This window comes from Haemorhous mexicanus, chromosome 15 (genome assembly GCF_027477595.1).
Source record: "Haemorhous mexicanus isolate bHaeMex1 chromosome 15, bHaeMex1.pri, whole genome shotgun sequence".
Classification (NCBI taxonomy): domain Eukaryota; kingdom Metazoa; phylum Chordata; class Aves; order Passeriformes; family Fringillidae; genus Haemorhous; species Haemorhous mexicanus.
The window spans coordinates 7,151,151-7,173,128 of NC_082355.1; the positions used below are offsets into that span (position 1 = coordinate 7,151,151).

Sequence of the window (21,978 nt, forward strand, 5' to 3'; positions counted from 1 at the left end):
GCGGAGGCGAGAATTAAGCAGCAGAGGCGAGCTGGGGGCGGTGCTCGGCGCGGTTTAAAGGAACAGGTAGGGAGGGGCGGAGTGACGGCGGCCCAGCCAATCAAGAGCCAGGAGGCGGGGCCGCGGGTGATTGACAGGGAGGGGCGGGCAGCAGGAGTGCCCCGTGCGCTGGAGCGGAGCCCGGCCCGGCCCGGCCCCGTGTCCCGGGCACCGCTGCAGACCCCGCTGGGCCCGCCCGTGGCCAAAAACCGCGAGAGACGCGGGTCACCGCACCCGCACCTGCTGAAGGCTGATCCAGCTTTGCTAATTAGACAAAGAAAGCCAACCAGATTTAAGTTTCTTTATTGATTACTTTTTACATTTTTTTTCAAGTTGCTTCTACAAGTACCTGTTTAAAGTGAACATGAAATCACAGTAGTTGTGTCCAGCAACACTAAAAAAAACAAAAAAATACCCCAAAACAAAAGCCCAATCAACCAAAAACCCCTTTCACAAACCATGAGGCAAGAAGGGTATTTAACCATCAGTTTGGGTTGAGCAGAGCAGTCACAAGCCCCATGCCTGTACCCACAGCCTCAGTGGAGGAGCTGAGTTTGTGAAGGAGGAGTAAGGAAGGAGCAAGAAAAAACCATGGACATGTACAAGTAGTCATTACTTGCAAGAAACCCTCCTCAGGCACAGGAGTCAATCTCAAAACCAGATATTCATAGCACAGTGGAGAGGCCACAGCCTCAAGCTGTGACAATTCAGTCCTGAGCAGAGCCAGCGAGGGGAGATCACATCCAGGGCTGCTGCTGGAAGGGGTTAGTTAGTGGGTTAGATGCACCCTGACCCATCAACTACCCCTAGAAACCACCGGCTCCAGGAGAAAAGCTGCTCTCAGCACTTCTGCCTTGTGTGTCAGAGCCCACAGGGTTTGTTTTGATTCACCCTGTCAGCCTAACACCCCCCCCCCCCTTGTCAGACACAGCACCTCAAGCTCAGCATCCTTGTCAAGAGCTGCCACCCTTGGCTGCTCAGACACAAAAGGCCCAAATACACCTTCCAGGATCTGTAACAGTTCCAAACACAGTTCACAGGTGACAGCCAGGTGGAGTTTTACTACTCTAAAAAACACAGCTATGCTTTATGCACTGAGGATAGGCAGGTAGCTGTATTTTTCCTCCAAGACTTTAAAAATAAGAGCAATTCTAAGGTTAAACTGAGGCACCCAAGCCAGAAAGCAAGATAAAAAGTAACTTGTCTATCCACTTTGGAAAGTCTTAATTTATTGTAGTGATTATTTAAAGCATACACTATGATATCAAAAAAAGCCATAACATGCAGACAGGACTTTTTCAGGAGAATTAGCAGAAGCAAATGTAGATTTACAATTAGCTTTAATATAATGCTATTTAAAAGCTGATAGCAGATCTCAAGTTCACTTTTGATGCTTTGAAAGAACATGTATGCAGAGGGATTGTTTGGGAGTTTAAGGCAATTTGCATATTAAGATAAAAAACCATTAGATTAATTAGATTTTTATGTTGTGCTCAAAACATTAGCTGAATTGAAACCATTTACATATACTTCATCTCAAAGGACTGAGAGTCATAAATAGCAGCTGCTCCTTGATAAAAATACAGTCCTGAGAACAAGCTAGTAGCAATGCTTAAGCTATGACATCTTCCATGTCAGAGTATAAGCTATTTTTGCAATAAGGAGCAGTATTGACCAGGTGTTCAACAGGCAAAGGCATTCTAAACATGCAATAGCTCCCAACAGAAGTCTGAAATTACTTCCAGTGTCTTGCTTGCAATAGTTTATTTGTACATTGCAGAGAGATCAAGAAATCCTGCTATGCATTTGTGATCACTAATATTTTAAACACAACAACCAAGGGATACAACATAGGGACAGGCAGCAAAAGTTGTTTTACAAAAAAAAAAAAAAAACAAAACAAACAAAAAACACAAAACAAAACAAAAAACCAAACAAAAAACAAGAGTCTTTTAGTAATTGGTTAGATTGTTTGCAAGGTAATTGGAACACTCTTCCACCCACAACCCCTGGGAACTATTCCACACACTATACCTATCATATCACCAAACAACACTGGAGTGTTTAAGTTCAGTGCAAGAAGAATAATTTCATGACATTTAATTTCATTCTAAACAAAGGCAAAAGTTTATCTACATAGACATCCAAATGCAAACATATTTGGTACAGTGTAATGAATTACATCCATCTGACCCTCAGAGGTAATGCTCTTGTAGTGCTCACCTGCATTCCACAAAAAAAAAAAGGTGTTTGAAACAGTGTAGTATGGTAGACTCAACACTTTAAAAAAATTTATTCAGCTGGAATTGGAATTTTCTAACATTCACAATATAATTTAGAATGCACTTGTTATATAAAGAGCAGATAAAAGGACTTAAAACAGTTTCACATACCAGTTAAGAGATTCCACATGCTCCTTCCCCACCTACAATACTGACATCTTGGTTGTGTTTTTTTTTTCCTTTACAAATACTCACTTTAACTTGTCTACCTGCCTACCTCCCCCATTTCTACAGCAGACATACAGTGACAACAGTGAGAAGATATGGGACACTGCCTTAATTCAGTGTTTGGACCCCGGAAAAGAGCAGGCCTAGCTATGAAATCGAGTTTGACAATGAGCTGAACATGAAGTGCTTCAGCAACTGAGGCAAAGCTGCTCTCAGGAAGAGCTGTATCGTCATAGAGAGGAAAACACCGATGGCTGAACAGAGGGCAAAGGGGGAAGTAGCCTAACCACACCCCCCCAGCAACCCTCAGCTTTACAAAAAGACTTCAAGAACAAATAAACTTGGCTGTCTGCAAGCTCTGCAGGATTAAATGCCACATTAAGATGACCCACTTCAAATCCTAGATCGTTTGTCAATATTTAATAGGGCTTTAGCCATGCACAATATGCATATATTTTATAGACTGCCTAACCCCTTCCTTCCACCCCTTCTTCCTCTTTCCCCTCCCCACAAAAGAATGAAGTTGATTGATTAGAGAGTTTCACTACTGTTTTCCCCATACATCTCCCCCCAGCCGTCTTTTCTTTTGAGGGCAGGGGTGTTGTCAAATGCATTGACAACTTCAAACAATTACCAAATTTTCAGGATATAAAGACATTGGTGCATTTAGGAATTTACATATTTGTAAAAAAAACTAGTTATAAAACTGCATTTTTATCACCTAGCACTTTCAAGATTCATTGTTATATTTCACTAATTAATATATTAAATTAAGCCAAGGTTTGAGACAGGAAAAATTCTACCAATCTACTTCAGAACAGAAAAGAATATTTAAAACCAAAAATGAAAAGGTTAGTTATGTTACATTCCAAAATCCACAGCCCATTATATTAAATGCTTTCTTTCTACAGGAATGATGCTCTTTAAAACAGATGATTGCAAATATTTTACTGCTAGACACTCCATTACATTGGATTGTGTGACTGGAACCTGTGGATGGTGAAATCTTGAGGTTTGTCCAAGTTTCAATGTAAGGTGTCCAAGGTCCTCTCCCAGAACCATGTTTGAAAACAACAACAACAACAACAACAAAAAAAAAAAAAAAAAAAAAAAAAAACCCAACAAAAAAAAAATCACAGATCAAGTTCTTATGACTTTTTTCAATCTTTCCTTGGCTTTCTGTTTCTGGGTGATCTATTCACAGTTTCCTCCTCCTGCAAGAAAGTAATTTGTGTAAACATCAATAAAATAAAACCTAAATATACCCTTCATAACCATTTTGAGAAAGTCTATGAAAAATAATCCACTTTCACTTCTACATCAGAATTCAGTTTTTTAAAGGACCTACTGCTGAAAGTACCTTGTGCAAACGGGCAAATTCTTTGTTTTCAGTGGATGTACACCATTTGTTGGAAGTGCTCAACAGCTTCTGCTGCTGGGAGAATCCTTTAACTCCAAGCAAGACTCCACCCATTTTTGAGTCATTGTGTCAGTGTAGAGAACTTAAGGTCTCATCCTGACTAAACCTGAAGCTGAGTAAGCCCTTTGCCTCAAGAAGCTGCCTTCCAACAGTCCCACTCCCCTCTCAAGGCAGGGTCTACAGCAATGCCTTTAGCAGGGTGCTCAAGCCTGCTCAAGTTAGCCACAGCAATTCCTATTCTTCAGGAAGATTAAGTTTTCTAAAGTTCTGAACTGGGAGGGAGGGTTAAAAGTTAACACTGTAGTAAGGTCTGTTCTACACAACCTATGAAAGAAAATGCATAAGCTTCCTTCAAAGATTAGGCACTCTTACCTCTGATGCAGGTTTCCTGTCTTCCTCCTCCTCCTCTTCTTCCTCCTCTTGACTAGCACTTCCTAGATCAGCATCACTTTTCTGCTTCTCTTCAAGGGAAAATGGGAAAAAAAATTAAAAATTTAAAAAAACCCCAAAAACATTCTCCTTCCTGACACTTACCTCCAGTTCACCATTGGCTATATTCCATTTCTGCCAATCCTGCTGGTTTATTCTATCAGAACATCATTCAAGATTATCTAGTTTACCTACCAAGCTTTTCCTCATTTGCATCCTCCTCTTCCTCCTCCTCTTCTTTTTCCCCTTTATCTTTTTCTTCTTCTTTCTCATCATCCACCACATCAGGCTGAGGAGCGTCAGTCTTCTTGTATTCTGCAGCACTTGGTTGTTTCTGAAAGACAATGACAAACCCAGGACATTATTTGTGACATTCAAGCACATTTTACTGAGCATCCTGTTAAACATGGGGCTAATTATCAGAGGAAATGCATTACCTTCCCAGAACAGCAGAAAAGGACAACAAGGAACACTGGCAAAGCCACAGTGAGGATGTAGACTACCCAAAGCCAGGGACGCTCTTCAGCAGCTGCCATCATCTGGCCCACAACACCAGGCTGTAAGACCAAAAAACTGTCAAAATCCACCTCATACAGCAAGCTAGCAGCAAATTTTAAGCTACAACATTATCAAATAGGCTTTTTGCAACTTCAAACATTGTATTTCAGACCTAAAAAAAAGAAAAAAAAAGAAAAAAAAATCACACTAACCTGCACAAGTACTTTTCCCATAGCTTACAAATGAAGAATTAGGCTAAACAGTCCAAATATCAGAGCAAAATCTCAGAAGAGAGCAGTGAGTACTCTTAGTTACTTACAGCAACCATTAACACACCGTAATTATGAATTGAGGCTCCTACCTGGTTTAGCAAAACCCTCAGCCTTAGCACATACAGATATATTGACAAAGGCTGAGAGAGAAAACAGCAGAGGTTCTTCTACTGTTCCACTCCACAGCACACAATTAAACCTTCCTCTCTCACCTCCGCAGCACCATCAGCTGCTTTTTTCAGTCCCCATCCATCACTGGCCCAATCATCAGCCACAGCTCTATCAGTACAGATAATAAAGTTGTCAAAAAAGATGTCAGATGTCATGGACCATAACTCAAGTCCCACAGCACTGACGGGAGTCATCTTGAAAGGTTCCAAGTCTTCAAAAAAATCTGGGTTTGGGATCTTTCTAGGTTTCCATATACCCTAGAAAAGACAAAAGACATTCAGCTTCATCTACTAGAAGACAAATACTAGTTTTCAGCCCATTATGAATGGAGAGATGTTGCACTTAATTACAACATCTACAGGCGCAACTCATCAGTCTTTGGGAATCAAAGTGATGCCTGGTAAGAAAGCACTTTGAATTTGTCCACTTGAAATACAGCACAATAGTGACTGCACTTGCATTTCTAATTACATGTGCTGAATCTAAATCATTCTGCTTTTTGTGAGAGATTCCTTATTGGCCACCAGCTTAAGCAATGAACACACAAACCTGATAGTTCACGTTATCAATCATAGGAGGCTTCCATTTGCCTTTGTAGTTTGGATTGTCAATCATTGGGCGCTGCCAGGCACCACAGCCAGGAGCTGTCTCACATTTAGGATTTGCAATCTGAGGTGCCTCCCATTCACCATCCATATCTTCATCCCTGAAAAGGCAAACTCAGCTTTGAAGTCCACCCCTTGCCTTCATACAGAATTTGGCTCAGACAATGTCCGATTTCTGGGAAAATCCAAATTCCTACCGCTAAATGAAGACACTGAAACTTTGTACAGCATAAGACTGTAGATAAATATACTGCAGAAGGAACAAGGATTTCAAAGACTAACTGTGAAGCACAGAAGATCAACAAAATCCAGCCCCTGAGCACAGCCTCCCCCACTGCCCCTTCCAAGTAGGTTCTACTTCAAGGTAAACACCCCTGCCCTGTTCTGCTTACAGTCACAGAAGAGTTGAAAAATGTGGAGATGAATGCTGAACATGAGTCCTCAGACCACTACCTTCTACTTTTGGAGAAAAGTAGCCTGAACAGCAACTTTGTCAGCAAGCAACAATGAACTGCAAACGTCAGTACCAAAGTAATGAAATAAGTGCTGCTACTTGCAAGAGGTAGCAAACTTACCAGTCTTCAGGTTTCTCAGCATCAGGGTCTGCTACATATTCTGGCTCATCATCCAGCCAGCCTTCTGGTTTCACAGCGTTTTCATCCGCAATCTTTGCAGGAGCATCCTCATCCCTTGAGGGCAGAGCATTATGAGTTAACGTAGACAACACGCAAGTTCTTAAGCCCAAGGCATGATTCTACAGACTCTGAACCAGCCCACTGCTCTAGACAGCCAGCCACCTTCCCTTCTGTCAGGGTCACTCCATGATTTCAGAAAGGAATTGCCTTGCAATTCTAACACACGTGCCTCATGGCATATCAAGGTGCCAACTGCAAAGTACTACTACTAATTTTGATCAGGACAAAATTATGGGGCTAAGGATTCCCTCAATTCCACCCTTCCAACACCTTACCAGTCATCTGGTTTAACAGCATCTGGGTCTGGGATTTTTGGTCTCTCGTCCCAGTCCTCAGGCTTCTGGTCATTTGGGTCCTCAATCTCTCGGGGTGGATTCACAGGAGGTGACATATCATTTAGCAAATTCCCACTGTTGACAACTGTTTGATCGACAAGTATCTCAAAACTATTGTCAGGATTCAAGACTGTAAGGAAAGAAAGTTGATGTAGTCATTGCATGTACTATAAAAGCATGAGTCATAAAGCATCACACATCCCCACTGTACAGCCCAAGCTACCACCTACCCATCAACTGCTTTAAAGAACTGCTAAAAACCTTTCTCCTTACACCAAAGTGCAACTACTAATGATGCACCACATCTCACCCTGTGAGAAGGCAGACTCCTGGCAGAAGTCCTACATGTGTTAAAAGAATGGAGATTTGTAAAGTGCTTTAGCAGTTACCACAACAAGTTGACTTTGGCAAAGGAAGTATTGCTTTAGTAGTAAGAATGTATATACTCATATTCTACTCCAGACTAAGACTTCCTACTACTGACTTACAGGATTTTAATCTCACTTCTTTATCTACTGCTGTCTCTGTAGTAGGAAAAGACAGAGACACTCCTAAGTATTTCCTGAAAGATTTTGATCATAACTAAAATACTAGACACTATTTCAAGAACTCCTGAGTTTGTCTGGTACATGAAAGCAGAAAAAAATACAAACAAAACTACAACAAACTATGATGCCTCTACATCTAAAGCTTAGCGTACCCCATGTTACCCAGAGGCAGCATTCAGGCAATGTATATATGCTGATAATTATTTCAAATATACTTAGTTCAAGTTACTTACAACTGCCCTGAAATTCAGTTCTCCTTTAAGTATTAAGTTCAAGTTGCATGACCTTTCTTACATGAATCAAGACTTCCTGGAAGGATGAAATAAACCTTTGCACAGACAATCAGTTTTTGCATTTGAAACTTTCAAGTAGTTTTTAGCTGTATGGTGCATTGGCACAAATATTCACCTGTTCATCTGGCTCACTTTGAGCTTCTGGTGAAGAAGATGTAGTAATTATTAATATGCTTAGTTAGCAGTCACCATACCTAGAGTATAAAGATGAGTCTTCTTATCAGTAAAATAAGTCTTCAGATCTGCATCTGGACGCTTTGCATGCTTTTCCTCGTATTTGCCGGTCTTTGGGTTTTTGTGCCGGAAGATGAAGTGCAATTTATAGTCCTCTCCACATTTGTCAGGGCCAAACATTATTGTATATGGAGTTTTGTCATGGAACTGATCCTATAAAACAACACAATACCTCACTCCATTATCTTGAAATACAATTTCAGTCATTGTCTGCCATAAGAATTCCCAATTCATTAAAAGCTATTCTGCAACTTGAATATCAAACCCATGAAGTCTACACACTAAAGCTTATGTTCCTCATATAAGCCTCCAGCAAAAATAATGTGCTAAGAATTATCCCAGCTATTTAATTTTACACTCTTTGGGCTCCACTTTCCACATGGAAAACACCAGCTATTCAGGTGTTATCCAAAATATTACTGTGACACCCACCATGTTTAAGTATATCTCTGCATTACAACAAAGTATTTTGAAAGCTATCAATTAGAAGTATCAGCTACTGGCAATAACGAAAGGCTAGCAAGGCCACTGAGTTCCTTTCACACAAAGTGGTAAGCAGCACTAAATGTGAAGCCAAGCTGCATTTAGTCTACACTTTTGAACTGGGGTATGCCTCAATCTATGCTCTAACTGGATAAAATCATCTTTGAACTCTGCAAGTCTATTTGTTCTTGCTAATGTTATCTCAAAATTCAATGCACATATGAAACTGATTAGGCAGCCAAGTTGCATTCTGGGTGTTTGTGGTTGTTTTGGAGTTTTTTTAATAGTTTGGAAATGGTATTAATAATACAACTCCAATGAGACTGCAGAAAAAAAAAGAAGGATGGATAACAAGTCATAAAAGGTACATCTTATAAAGTCTAGGAAAATGGCTAAAGAAAACCCATAGGCTACAAGAGCCTATGCAAGGTTACCCAGCAGTTCAGCGTCATCTGAACAAGCTAAACCCACTTCAATGAGAGGACAAAATGCAGTTCTTAGGCACTAGGAGCTGGCCGCTCTCCTAAGCACCGCCTTCTTCGTTCTAGAACCCAGGAAAATCTGAAGTACTGCAGAGTTTGGCAAAGGTCTACAACTGCTCAGCTATTAGGGAACTTCAGTTTCCACTCAAGAGGCCGTCACATTTCAGTACTTATTCTCTCCAACTGAAAGAACTGGGAAAATGCTGAGTGCAAAGTACTTGGGCAATCAGGCCCCACCGCCTTCACTAAAAAGGTTTCTTCAGAGAGAAGCAAAGTGAAAAAACTTCAAGTTCTTTCCCAGCTACTACCCAAAAGTAGGAGTATTACTCACCAGGTTCAGCTCAGGGGTTTTTGAAAGCAATTTCACATAGGCCCCACCACACTCTATTCCATTTTGGAAGTTTACTTCATACCTAATTTTAGTTTTGGATAGAAGAGGGGAGAGCACGTTATATGTGAGGAAAAATTATTTTTGCAATACACAATTACAATTTTGTCAGTACAAATAAACAGTAACACTGTTTTGTTGTTGTTTGCTTTTAATATTCACTGGATAAATGATTTAAGATACCATCATATAGATACATATAGATATAAGGACTAAGAAAATATTCACAAGAGCCTGAGAAACAGTTTAAAAATTGAAGATTTAGAAGAATTAACCTGACAGAAGAGATTAAAGAAATTGAGTGCTGGCCTAGACGATAACGACCTAGAAGTAGAGAGGAAAAAGAAAAGGCTTTCCAGTATATGACATTTCAACAGGGATTGAGGCAAACCAATTATTTTCCCCACAACTACTACAGTAGACAGACAACTCAATTTGCAAGACTACAAAGCAAAAACAATTGGATTTTAGGAGAAGCCCCTTTTGGATTATAGGCATACAACAGTATTTAGGCATGCCAAGGAGCCTGAAAAAGGCAAAACATCTCTGTCAGGAATAAGCTAAGTATGCTTGATCCTCTCACAATGCCAGGAGCTGGAGTGGATGATCACTGGGCTTTATTTTTAGCCTAGTATTTTGAGCCAAAACTAAACAGTGCAAAGCAAAGTGACCAATTCATTATCTTGTGCAAATACAAATTAATTTACTCTTTGTTTAAAATTGATAACATCACTAATAGTGCACAATTCAACTGTTCTCACAGAACTATGTTTTTCCTCTGACTTGTTAGTCTAACACACATGCAAGTAGATTCTTCTACAACAGCTGTGACCAATGTAAGGAGTTCATCTTCCACGGCAAATGAACTAAGACACAGGAAGGAGGAAACAAATCCATCTTTACCCCTCTGTCCACTTCTCCTCCCTAACAGGGGGCAGTTTACTGTATAAGAACGTGCCCTGACCTACTTACAGGCCAGCATTCTTTCAAAAGGACAAGGACTTCCACAATTAGCAGTACAAAAGTCAGTTGCCTGACCTTGTTACCACAATTAAATCAAGTAAACTGAAGCCACAAGACAGGTTACCACGACTAGTTTGCAGAGACTTCTTTTTCCAGGCTTCAGAAGGACCCATGCTGTTACTAACTCCCCACTTCAGGAATCTGGGTTACTATTTTACTCTTACTCAAAACAGTGTAATAATATATTACAGCATTTGGCGTCATCTAGACCTCCAGTCAACAAAAGCTCAGTTATGGAATTAACCTCAGCTTGCTATCATGTCACCCTGGAATCAACAGAACATCAAATTATTCTTTACTTACTGTATAATAAGAGGTTTGGTATCAAACACAAATGGCTTGGAAAGTTTGGACGAAATCGCATGATGCTTGGCTCGGGTTACCATTACAAGCCCTTTGTCTCCTGGAAGCTTTGTTTCCTTCATGTCTTGGACTTCCCACTTACCTGGGGAGGAAATTGACCAAACACTAATTTATCTTAAAATCGCTGAGTGGATCTTTTGTTTAAATTAGAACTACATTTTATATTATTAGCCAGGTATATAAACATCCATCTCATTTTCTTCAGTGAATACAATTTTAGCTGAGAACCAAACAGAAAAGAAAGACTTGCACCTCTTTTTCATACATGACAAACAGCATCAGAAACATTTATCAACCAAAACCTGGGTTGGACTCACCATCATATTTGGCAATCTCATCATCTGTGTCATCTTTCTTGGCTCTGGAAAGGACCCATCTAGAAGACAGACACCCAATGGTTGGAAAACTGTATTTCCCCCCTACCACACACATACATTAAAAAATCCTGCCCTTAAGATAAGGCAGCCCTTGCTGTCTCATGACTACACCCCAGAATCTTGATCCCCTGAGGAGTTCTGTTCCCAAGCCCACAAACTTTTCTGTGTTTGCTACTTCCAACCCAAGGTAGGACCATAGCCTCATGAGCAAGTACCTCACTCCTGTACAAAAAAAAACCAAAACAAAACAAAAAAAAACAAAAAAACAAAAAAACAAAAAAAAAAAAAAAAAACAAAAAAAAAACCAACAACAAAACCAGAAGCAGTGCCTTACCATCCTCACATCACCTGAGGAAAGTAAAAAAGCCACACGCAGTGGCCTCACCTCCCCCTTATTACTAGAACTTAAGGAAGGACTGGTTTAACTCAGCATCTGAACACCTAGCCTCAAGAAGTCATCCCAATTGAAGAGGGGTCCTTTGATTCAGTTTTGAATGATACAAGTTCTGCAGGGAAGGTTTCATTGCCTTTCACCATGATTTTACACTATTTGCTGTACCAAATCATCCTTAGACTATACTCACCCATCCAGAGTTCCTTTATCAAAAGATTCCACAAAATACACTTCACCAGTTGGGACAGGGGGCCTGTAAGTAACCTATTGGAAAAGGGGGGCATTTATGCACCTTCCAAGACACATTTATTCTACAGAAATACAGGCATGTAAAGCTCACACTCCCTCCTACATTCAAGTACAGCTCACCTGGACATTCTTGAAACACAAACACAGAAATTACATCAATATTGCTGCTTGTGCCAAGTTGTTGTGCTCGTCTGAAACTAAAACTCAAGTAATATATCTAACTGGAAATTTTAGCAATAACTCCTGATACTCACATCACAGATTTCAAGGATAGATCTAAGTCTTCTGGAATAACACGGGGGACACAAAAACAGGAACAAAGCAGCCAAGCTTAATTGCAAGCCCTACCCCTAGATAATATCTCTTATTACATTACAACAGGTTAAGAAAATAAAGACAACTCTGATCAGACTCGAATTAACCAAAACACATTGTTAAAAGAAATGCTATGTCAAACCTTTGGAGCTGGAGGAGCACTGCTTGTTTCAGACTTGGACTCTTCTACATCCTCAATACCATCATCCAAGTCATCCTCAATATCACCTACATCATCAGCATCATTGTCTTCATCCGTATCATGTGCCTGGACAGCAAGGATCCCAAGGGCTAGCAGGGTCACATACAGTAGCCATTTCAGCTCCATGTTCTGAATAAACAGGACAAGGCAAAGTGGTCAAGCCAGCACTGCACACAGAGCCACACAATGCTTCTTGGTACAAATACAAGCATCCAAGGCAACAGGTGAAGTGCAAACTTATCTCTCCAGCTCTGTTATTTACAGCATCTGCCTGACACAGCTCTAAAAGCTGGGAAGGAACACAACATAAAGCTAAGTCTTTAATATCAAACAGACATTAACTCAGCGGAGAACCACATGTACACATTCTGCAGATCATGCAGAAGTGTCATAATTTTGCTCTTACACTGTCACAGCCCACAAGCAGGACAGCAGACACATACATGACACCACAACATATGTGGCTGTAAAAGCCTAAAAAGAAAACCTATTTCATGCTTATGAAGGACTTTAATTACACCATGCAGGAACTCAAGCTTCCATTCAGTTCAGAAATTGAAATAAAATTTTCTATTTTATTCAAAAATAGTAATTTTTGCAGAGTACTCAATCCTCATCTCCTGTTCAATATATTTCTTGTCCTTTCAAATGCAGAGCTCTGGTGCTTTCAATAATTAACCCCCTTCCCCAGGTTTTATTGTAGAATTACTGCCAACAGTCATTTCTACTACTGGAAGATGCCTACAAGCAGTTGAAGCTGCTGGAAACTGCCACTTGAATCAATTCCCTTTTTTCAATCTCTAATTTAACAACATGACCAAGGAAAGAGTAGCTGTTAACTGAAGCCTTACAGAATTAAAATATCACACCTAAACTAACTAATTCATAAAGTCCTGAGCCCATTGTCACACCTAAAACCCAATAGATATTGGCAAGCTGGAGCTTAAAATATCTTATAAGTAAAATGGGTTTCAATTTGACTTTCCTCCTAGAAAAGAGACAAGATCACTGCATCTTTAGGTTGATACAGAAGGCAACATTCCCAGAACCCTGCTCAGTTTTATCTGCCCAAAACCCTCACAACAGCAACCTGCACCTTGCTCATCTTTTCTCCTTTGAATCCCACTCCAAATTTTCCTCCCAAAACCAAAGGTATAACTGAGACTGAATTTTTTTGGAAAACAAGTATAAAACCAAACAACCCCTCCCTCCTGCCCTTACACTCCTACCTCACATGGCAGCCCTGCAGACTTTCAAACATAACTCAAGCAGAATTAACAGTGCCTGTAGGGGTTTAAGATCAAGCTAGGAAACCAACTTTCAACTTTCCTATGCATGTTTAGGCAACTAAAAGAGTTTACACTCTCAAAAGCTTATCAGCATTATCCAATTTTCCAAGACTACGCTGCACACTAGATCTACCATTCTTAGATTATTCTTTAACTTACTTCTAATGACAGAGAGGATTTTAAAACGTTATAACTGTAGTTTTCTAACTACAACAAAATTGTATTTTAAAGACTTGAGCTGAGGTCATGTCCAGTTTGTCACTACAGGAACATGCAATTGCAGCCAGTTTTCCAACAATGGTGACGGCCTTGAGGATTATAGTTCAAACGCATGTGCACAGACCTCCCCCACTCAGTTCAGGCAACTGCACCCAAACACCTCTGAGCCAAAAGGACAATCATTCCAGAAGGAATAGCTGACAAAAACTTCCAAGGGCTGTTATATATGAGCAAAGCTTGTTTGCTTAATGCACAGTGTACAGCCAAAACTGAAAATAGTTTCAGACCCCAAAACAGCTCTTATTAGTGTGAGAGCCGCAACACAAAACCAAGGACTGAAAAGGGTCAAGCAGACATCAGTACCCTTGGAGCTGCAAATTCTTCTTGCACAGATAATGTGTTCTTTGAATAAACTCATACCCGGCAGCATAAAAGCAATACAGAAATAAGAGCCTGAAACTTCATCTGAAAAAGTGATCTTTAGAACTCTGGATGTGCCCTGCGTGATTGAAGCAACCATGGATGAAACGGCACAAAAACACCTTCCCATGGAAAGGTTTCATTTTGTCTTACCTTACCAATACAGCTTCACTAAATATTTTAAAAATAGAACTAAATTCAGGAAGATAATACAGTTTTATAACTGCTTTCAAATTATACTATACAGATAGAATAAGCACGTCATGATTTGGAAAGTGATACGACAAAGTTAATCTTAAAAATATACCAAAGTTAAAAATCAGCCAATTCTCTCCCTTCCTAAAAGGAAGGAGTTTCTGCACCCCTCCTCCCAGCCTTGTGCAAAGGGTATTAACGGTTTAGCATGCAAGTAATCCTTTAAGTAATCTCACCAGCAGCCAACCAGCACTAAAGTTTTGGTGAAAGAATTAAGTCATCCCCCACAACTTTCCTGCCAGTACTGACTCTATATGTAATAATTACCTACCTTACAATCCCACCTCAACTACAACCCTATGAAAATACTTGTCAGCAGCAAATAGACTTTGGTAAATGCTCACACCCAAGGTGCAAAGGCACGTGGCCTCAGAAATTCTTCTGTCAAAGCATCTTAGTGAAACCAGACAATTCTGCCAGGGACCACACAGCAGGGGCAGAAGTCTGCTGCTGCTGCATGTCTGTGCTCCTGATACAGCCACAGGTATCTACCCTGCTACACTTATCATTTAATGCTCTGTCTGAATTTGAGGCCTTGCTGAACCTCATTTAAAGGAAGAAGTATTTCATGGTCAAGCTCCCAAGCAAGCTTCATCATAACCCCCCCACCCCCCCCCAAAAAAAAAAAAAAAAAGAGAGAGAGAGAAAGCTGAAAAGTCTGAAGAGAAGCTAATGAGCTAATGTAGTTTCACATCCTTACCTCTTTACAGTCATTGGCAAGCAGTTGTCACAAGTTTATATCCCTGCAGAAAGCTGCTTAGGACATTTCCTACATATTAAATCAGTCTCAAATTCAACATAAGCTACCATTTATATACCTTGAGTACAGGCTGGTAGCTTCTTCTACAACCTGCCAGTTATCATGACAAACTCCTTATTCTGTTTAACCTAAAACAATATATAAAGCTGACTAAATTATAGAAAAAAGGCACTATGTTCTCAGAAGAGCAATTTAAGTGAAGCACACATTTTCGATATTTAAAAAGCTACTTCTATCCATAATGGATGTACTGCTACAGGAAAAAAATTTAAAATTCACTTTACACAATCCTTAGGGACACAACATAAACACAATTATGCCTTAGTAAATTAGGTTATTCCTAAATAGAAGAGGAAGGAAGGGGTAGAGAGATACAACTCAGGTTTTATACAAAACAGGCATAAATCAATTTTTCAGTAGAACTTTAAGTGGCTGGCAACTACAGGTGTTCAGTTAGCCACCTCAAACATAGTCTAACATTCAGACACTCTCACCTGTTCCATTATGATCTGACTTCTTCCTTAAAAAGTGTCCAATTTCCAAGCAATTACCATCCTTAGCCATTTTTTACTCTGCCTGCACCTCCTTCTTCAGGTTTAACTGTGCAGCATTTCTGAAGGTTGGTATATTTCTGATCATGCAATTGCCAAAAGCCATTAACAAAAGAACACTTTCATAATAGGTGAGAGCTTTTGACATCTCCATTCTTCTTCAGTGTAACCATCACTTTCACCATAACAACATTTTAAGTCAGAGATAACAACTCCATGTACTTTTTTTAAAATAAAGTCTTCAGTCACTTACAGACATTGGCACACCACTCAGATTGAAGGGGAAACTACTGCAATCCCAAAGTTTGAGACTGTCAGTGCTACAGATTACTTGTTCTCTCTGCACACACCCATGGCCAGCTTCTACCCCAGAAAACTTCAGAGCTGACATCTGAGCACTGAGCACCTGATTGCCAAAAGGCTGAAACATTTTACCCCAGTATTTGTAAGATCTATAGCAGAGTGCTGAAAACAGTCTCCTGGAACATCTGCACTACAGACTTTACTTTTTCACAAAGTAAAATCAAAACCAAACTGGAGTGGGATTCAGAAACTTATCAGGATCTTACCCCAAAAGCACAACTCCTACCATGCAGGACTAAGTGATTGCTACCTTTGGATTTCAAGGCTTCCAAGAGAGTCATGCATCTTCATAGATTAATTTTTATTTAGAATTCCCCTTTTTCTGGGCATAAAGGAGAAAGTTCTTCTTTATTATTGGTACAACACTGGAAGCACTCATACAACAGACAGTTGTCACTATTCTCCCTAACATACATGTCCCCTGTAAGAGAGTTAAATTGCCCATAAGAAGGATCTTCAAGTTCTCTGCTATCATTCTTCCAGAACATACTGTTTAGTAACTCCCCTGTCAGGTCAGAGCCTGCAAAACCAGTTTAATCATCTCCTTGGTTACTAATCTATTTCAGTGGTTCATCAAGCCAGTTCTTAATACAGCATATTTCAGAATGCATAACTACATTTCAATGGCTACTGGCTATCTGGTTTACTACTCGCTCTTTTTAAAAAATAATTAAAGAGTCAGACAAAATAGATCCTATAAAAACAAGACACTTACTACAAACAACGCCTATGCAATTTAACTGGATGAGCATCAATGGTTTCTCTTTCAGTGGTACCTGAAGTCTCAGATGAGTTACTTAGGCAAAGAAGAACAAAACTCGCTAGCAAAGTCCTGTGCTCCCAACACTGGGTTTCAGTGTGGTATTCACAGCAGAAGCACACCAGTGAAAACAAGCATAACGCCTCGTGCAAGGCAAGAATTAGGGAAGAAAACTTTAAAGTCAACATAAAGATGATTCATCACAACATAAAAAAAATTGCAAGGAGACAAGAACAGAGAGGCTGAGACACAGATATACATTTTCCCTCTCAAATGAGAGTTCTGTGGGTTTTGAGCAAAGGCTCAGTTACCCTACTTGGTAGTGCACTAATTTCCTAGAGTCAGAACTACTGAAGAGCAGAGGAAATCTCTTCTACATCTCACAATCCCTCTGCCTTCCACATCCTGCCTCCTCTGCGGTGCCAGGGTAACTGTTTACACAGCCTCATGATGAACCAGCCGCTGGTTTAAGATGGCTCGAAGTCCTTCCGCCATGATATTTTAACCCTGAATCAATACCCCAGGTCAATCCAGCAGCAAAAGCAAAAAGAAGTGTAGCAGTACCAGTGAAAGTAAGTAGCCAAGGACAGAGGAAATAAAGCTGTTGGCAGCAGAGCCAGCTCAATATCACAGTTTCGAGTGCAGGTCTGTCACCTGCACCTGTCTGATCTGTCTTTAGGCAGATTTGGGGGATGGAGACCATGGTGTAGCTGAAAACTGTGTGGCCAAATACTGTAATTTCAACAACCAGTACAGTGCCACGGCACCCCTCGAAAGGCGATATAATAAAATGTGTTCATGTATATACAACAATTCATATAATGCAGACACCACTTTTTCCTCTGAAATACTGTTTTCCTGTGAAATACTGACAGCTTCCAGTGTTGTGAAGATTCTGCCTTTAACATCATAACTCAATGAATAGCAGACAAGGCAAAAGAAAACCACCTTACTAAGAAGAGAAGAGTCAAGAACTCTCCATGGTGGTCATGGTGGTGGTTTACCCTCCTACATCCTTTTTTTTTTTTTTTTCCCTTCAGTAAGGAGTGGCTGGGATATACTTCTACACGAGGAAAAAGTCTCCTGGAAAGGATTAGCCAAACCTCTCTTGGGGATCCCCACAAAAAAATCTGCCTCCTGTTTTGGTTGTAGAGAGCACAAAGCAGGCAACAGATTAGGTGTGAAAAGGGACAGCAACAAAGCTTGCTTTTAATAGGCATTTCAAATACGCCAATTTCTAAAAATAATGTACAACAGTGCAGATACAGTAGAGAAGCAAAAAGCAGATACTGTTTGTCAGCACAGATATCCTTCCTGCAGAACTGGAAGTCCTTGGAGGGTAAGACAGAACCATGAGGCTTTTTGACCTCATAAAACAGATGGGCTGCTAGGAAAATTATATTAGTGGGGGCAGATCTGGAGGGACCCCAAGATCTTTGAGACCATCATACCTAGAAATCAATTCAAGTTTGCTCTGCTACAGAACTGATTCCAGCAAGAACAGGCTGCCACCATGATTACTACCAGAAGCAGAAAATCAAAGGCCAGAAAAGGAAGGAAAAGACGAAGCTAAGTACAAGTCTAAGTGCATTCTCTGTAAAGGATTTATTCATTTACTCAGGGGGAAGTGCTACAGCACACCAAATGAGAGGGTAATCTGATGGAAATTCAAAACTTTCTTACTATTTTACAGTAGATTCCCCTCCTAGGAGGGCAGTTGATCCCAAAAAGAAATTTACGTATCATACACAGCTTGTGATGCTGCCTGTAAATTGTACAAGTAACTTCTTCATAATGTTTTTTTAAACTAGAAACACTAGAAGTTAATACAAACACAAAGTTTTACTCAGACCTTTTCCCAATTTAATTAAGTGTTTTGCATAAATCCATCAAATACAGCCGAATTAAGAATAAAGTGGTCTTTGAAGTCAGGTACCTCAGTGTGAACCTAGAGTAATATATATACCAACCTATATTTAACCATTATTTTATCTGCATTAGCTCATACATTATTATAGTTCTGCTATCTCTTTGCAGTACTTTAGCAACAACCAAAATCACAACGTGCAAGACTGTCCCATAAAACCCATGTGATAACCATGCTTACTTGACGACGTGAAATCAACACACTACATTTAGAAATACATTACATGCCTAGAGACCAGTTTTCAGACATCTAACATACTCTAAATAAGTTCCAGAAAGAGTTTTCCACTATCATCTGCAGAAGCTCTGCAGCATTAATTATGTTAACACTGAACATCTTGAGGTCTGGACCTTTACCATCACTACTGTCATTAATACAGGTCCATTTCCCTTCACAACCAGATCACCTGCAGCATTTCTCTTTCTGTAGCCTAGAAAGTTCTGAACCCCAAACCTGCATGTGAAAGTTCACACTTTAGAATCAGTACAGATAAGAAAGCAGCGTGCTGTACATGCTTTAATTCAAAGGTGTGGGGTTTTTTTTTCTTTTAAAAGCACACAATACAATCCTCATACAGAAATGAGATGTCATTTTTACGCTATTTTAAAGACACCCAATGGGATATTTGGGGGACAAAAATCAAAGCAGGTATTTCAATTCCTTTAAATTTTCAGGTTTTCCTGCTGCAGATTCCTCGCCTGCACTTCACCTGTTGGGACACCAGCTCCGCGCCATGAGCTCCCCCCTTCCAGAGGCTTCTCCTTCCCCTCGCAGAGCCCCAACCAGGCCCACGCCATGCTCTGCGCCCACCCCCTGACCGCCCTTTGCAGGGCTTCATGGGGAGCACGTTCAAGATCATTTCCGACATGGAACACGTTACCAGATAAAACCTAAACCACGCGCTGCCCACATCTACGTGCGACCCTCGCCTCCCTCCCGGTTCCACCACGCGGCCCTAGCGCCAGCCGCTGCCCGGAGCGCCGCTCCCAGAACTTACCAGAAGAGCCGCCGCTCCCCCCAGGCCGCTCCGAGCGCTGCGGGTGCCGGGCGGGACCCGGCGCCGCCGCCGCAGCCCCGCGCCCTTCTCCGGCCTCAGGGGCCTCCCCGGGCAGTCCCTGTCGCCCTGACTCCGGGGGTCCCCGCCTCCTCCCACTCCCGGGATGGGGCCGGGACCACGCACGGGCCGCCCACCCCCCAGGGCCCAGCAGCGCCCCGCCGCACGCCCCACGACAGGCCGGGCTCCCCCACCGCCTCACGCCGCGGGCAAGTCCGTTCCCCGCCCCGATGTTCCGGAGCCGCAGCGGCTGTGGAGGGAGGGCACACACGGACGGACGGACACACTCACCCTCCGCCGCCCCGGCCACCACCGCCGGGCTCCCCTCACCTCCGTCACGTGCCCGCACGCCCGCCGCCGCCCGCCTATCTGCCGCGCGCCAGCCCCACCCCCGCCTCACGGCGCTCAGCCTCTCCTATTGGCACACAGAGCGCCTAGCCGCCCGCCCAGCCGCCGGCTCTGCGCTCTGATTGGTTGATATCACCGCCGCTCACTAGCCGGCCCGCCTCTAAACACGCCCCCAACGGCGCTGCCCTTCGTGGAGCGCTGTCATTGGTTGGCGGGGTTGCAGGAAGTGCCGGCTGATTGGATGGTTGCGGGCAGGCCGTTGGGATGTGGGCGGGGTCCCAACGGGTCTCGGTCCAGGGGCGCTGCGGAGGCTGACAGGGCGTTGCGGGCGGTAGAGGGCGGTAGAGGGCGGTAGAGGGCGATAGAGGGCGGTAAGGGGCGGTAGGGGGCGGGGCCAGGGCCAGGGCCAGCACCAGCACCTCACACCTTCTCCGCGCCCCCCCCCCCCCCCCCAATCCCCTCACGCCTCTCACCCTCTGGCCCATAAAATACCGCCGTGTTAACCAGCAGAGCTACCTTTTTGTCTTCTCGTTCCTTAGAAAGGGTGTTCAGGTTTTCTTGCCTAATCAGCAAATTCAGTGTATCCCGTGGCTATTTTCCTCAATTACAAGCCAAGGGTTTAATAAAATAGTGAACAGTGACCCAGACTCCAGCGTGTTCAGAACATGGCAGTGCTGCTCAGCAGCTGCTTGCCCAAAGGCCTTGTGCAAGGGCATATCAAATGTGGCAGCACAGGACATTATCAAATGTGCTGTATTTTGAAAATGAAAGTACCGTAGTTTTGAACAGGTGAAATACTGTGTAAATTTTGAATGTTTGTACATCGAATCATTAAAGAAACACAGGGAAATACAGAAAAAAGTATCCTTGGTGGGCTGATGGGACAGGCAGGCCGAAGGCGATGCCGGGTTTGATGGGACCATGTGAACAAGGTCCAGATTAAACTTGAGGAGTCTCTGTGTCCTGCCACACTCACAGCCATGTGGGAGGGCAGGGAACACAGCCCCACGGTGAGGAAAACAGGCTCTGGTAGCCTGGAAGTCACAGCACCTTTGCGTTGTCTCTGAGCTGCACCAGCTGAGAGCAGTTCCATAGAAAGCTGTGTCTGAACCACCCAGCTCAAAGCGAGCTCCTATGTGGTCTGTGGGCTGCAGCCTGTTCCAGGAGATAGGAGGTATTCTGTAGGAATAACAAATCCAATATTACTCGGGAAAAGTAAGAAAGAAAGGGTGGTGATTTTTTTTCCTTTGTAAACATAAATCTGTTTTGAGTTGATGCAATGAGTCAGCCGTATAAGTTTCCCCACAGAGAAAATTCCACCGTGTTAGGACAAAGCAAGCAGGGCCCCAGCATTCAGAAATAAGGCTCAGCATAAATGAAATCAGCAAATCTCTGCTTGCACTGAAGTTTGGAATCAAACACATTTTTCCAGAAAGACACCAAGCTGGCTCCTAAACTGCTCTGTTGAGCTGTACCCAGACTGAGCAGAAGATGCAGACAGGCAGGGAAACAGTCACAAACAGGCAGCACAGGAGATATCAAATCCTTAGAGAAGAACCTAAAAACACTATGGAAAAATACTTTAAAGAGTAACAAAGCAGTATATTTTAGCAAGTGCCCTCCTCAATCTAGGCAAACCCATTTTTCCACCAAATGTCTTTCAAGCCTTTATTTTGAAACAGGTTATTAACTGCCACATGACTGCAGGACAGCATAATACTCCTGCTGAAATCACAGAAGCACCAGGAAGTCAAATATACACACACA

General features: G+C 42.0%; 1 protein-coding gene across 2 annotated transcripts; it reads right to left on the reverse strand.

Annotated features, from left to right (window-relative positions):
- Positions 1 to 326: 326 nt before the first annotated feature.
- On the reverse strand, positions 327 to 20,267 carry CANX (calnexin). Of its 2 annotated transcripts, none has more exons than XM_059860409.1 (15): positions 20,155 to 20,267; positions 12,206 to 12,394; positions 11,690 to 11,763; positions 11,046 to 11,104; positions 10,669 to 10,810; positions 9,286 to 9,367; positions 7,950 to 8,142; positions 6,855 to 7,044; positions 6,460 to 6,573; positions 5,829 to 5,985; positions 5,321 to 5,536; positions 4,776 to 4,895; positions 4,534 to 4,672; positions 4,282 to 4,370; positions 327 to 3,703 (listed from the first exon to the last, which is right to left on the reverse strand). In XM_059860409.1, exons 2-15 carry the CDS (start codon positions 12,389 to 12,391, stop codon positions 3,650 to 3,652), a joined length of 1,815 nt encoding a protein of 604 aa, XP_059716392.1. In that variant the 5' UTR covers positions 12,392 to 12,394; positions 20,155 to 20,267; the 3' UTR covers positions 327 to 3,649. The 2 variants fall into 2 exon arrangements, with proteins under 2 accessions (XP_059716392.1, XP_059716393.1); XM_059860410.1 differs by lacking the exon at positions 20,155 to 20,267 and adding an exon at positions 19,807 to 19,829.
- Between the last annotated feature and the right edge of the window lie 1,711 nt (positions 20,268 to 21,978).

Bases quoted from the DNA above. Each gene is read 5' to 3' on its own strand.
- CANX (XM_059860409.1), bottom strand. From the start codon at position 12,391: ATGGAGCTGAAATGGCTACTGTATGTGACCCTGCTAGCCCTTGGGATC. The intron at 11,105-11,689 runs GTGAGTATAGTC...TCTGTCTTCTAG, and splicing joins GATAAAGGAACTCTGGATGG to ATGGGTCCTTTCCAGAGCCA. The intron at 8,143-9,285 runs GTGAGTAATACT...GTTGTTTTATAG, and splicing joins AAACCCCTGAGCTGAACCTG to GATCAGTTCCATGACAAAAC.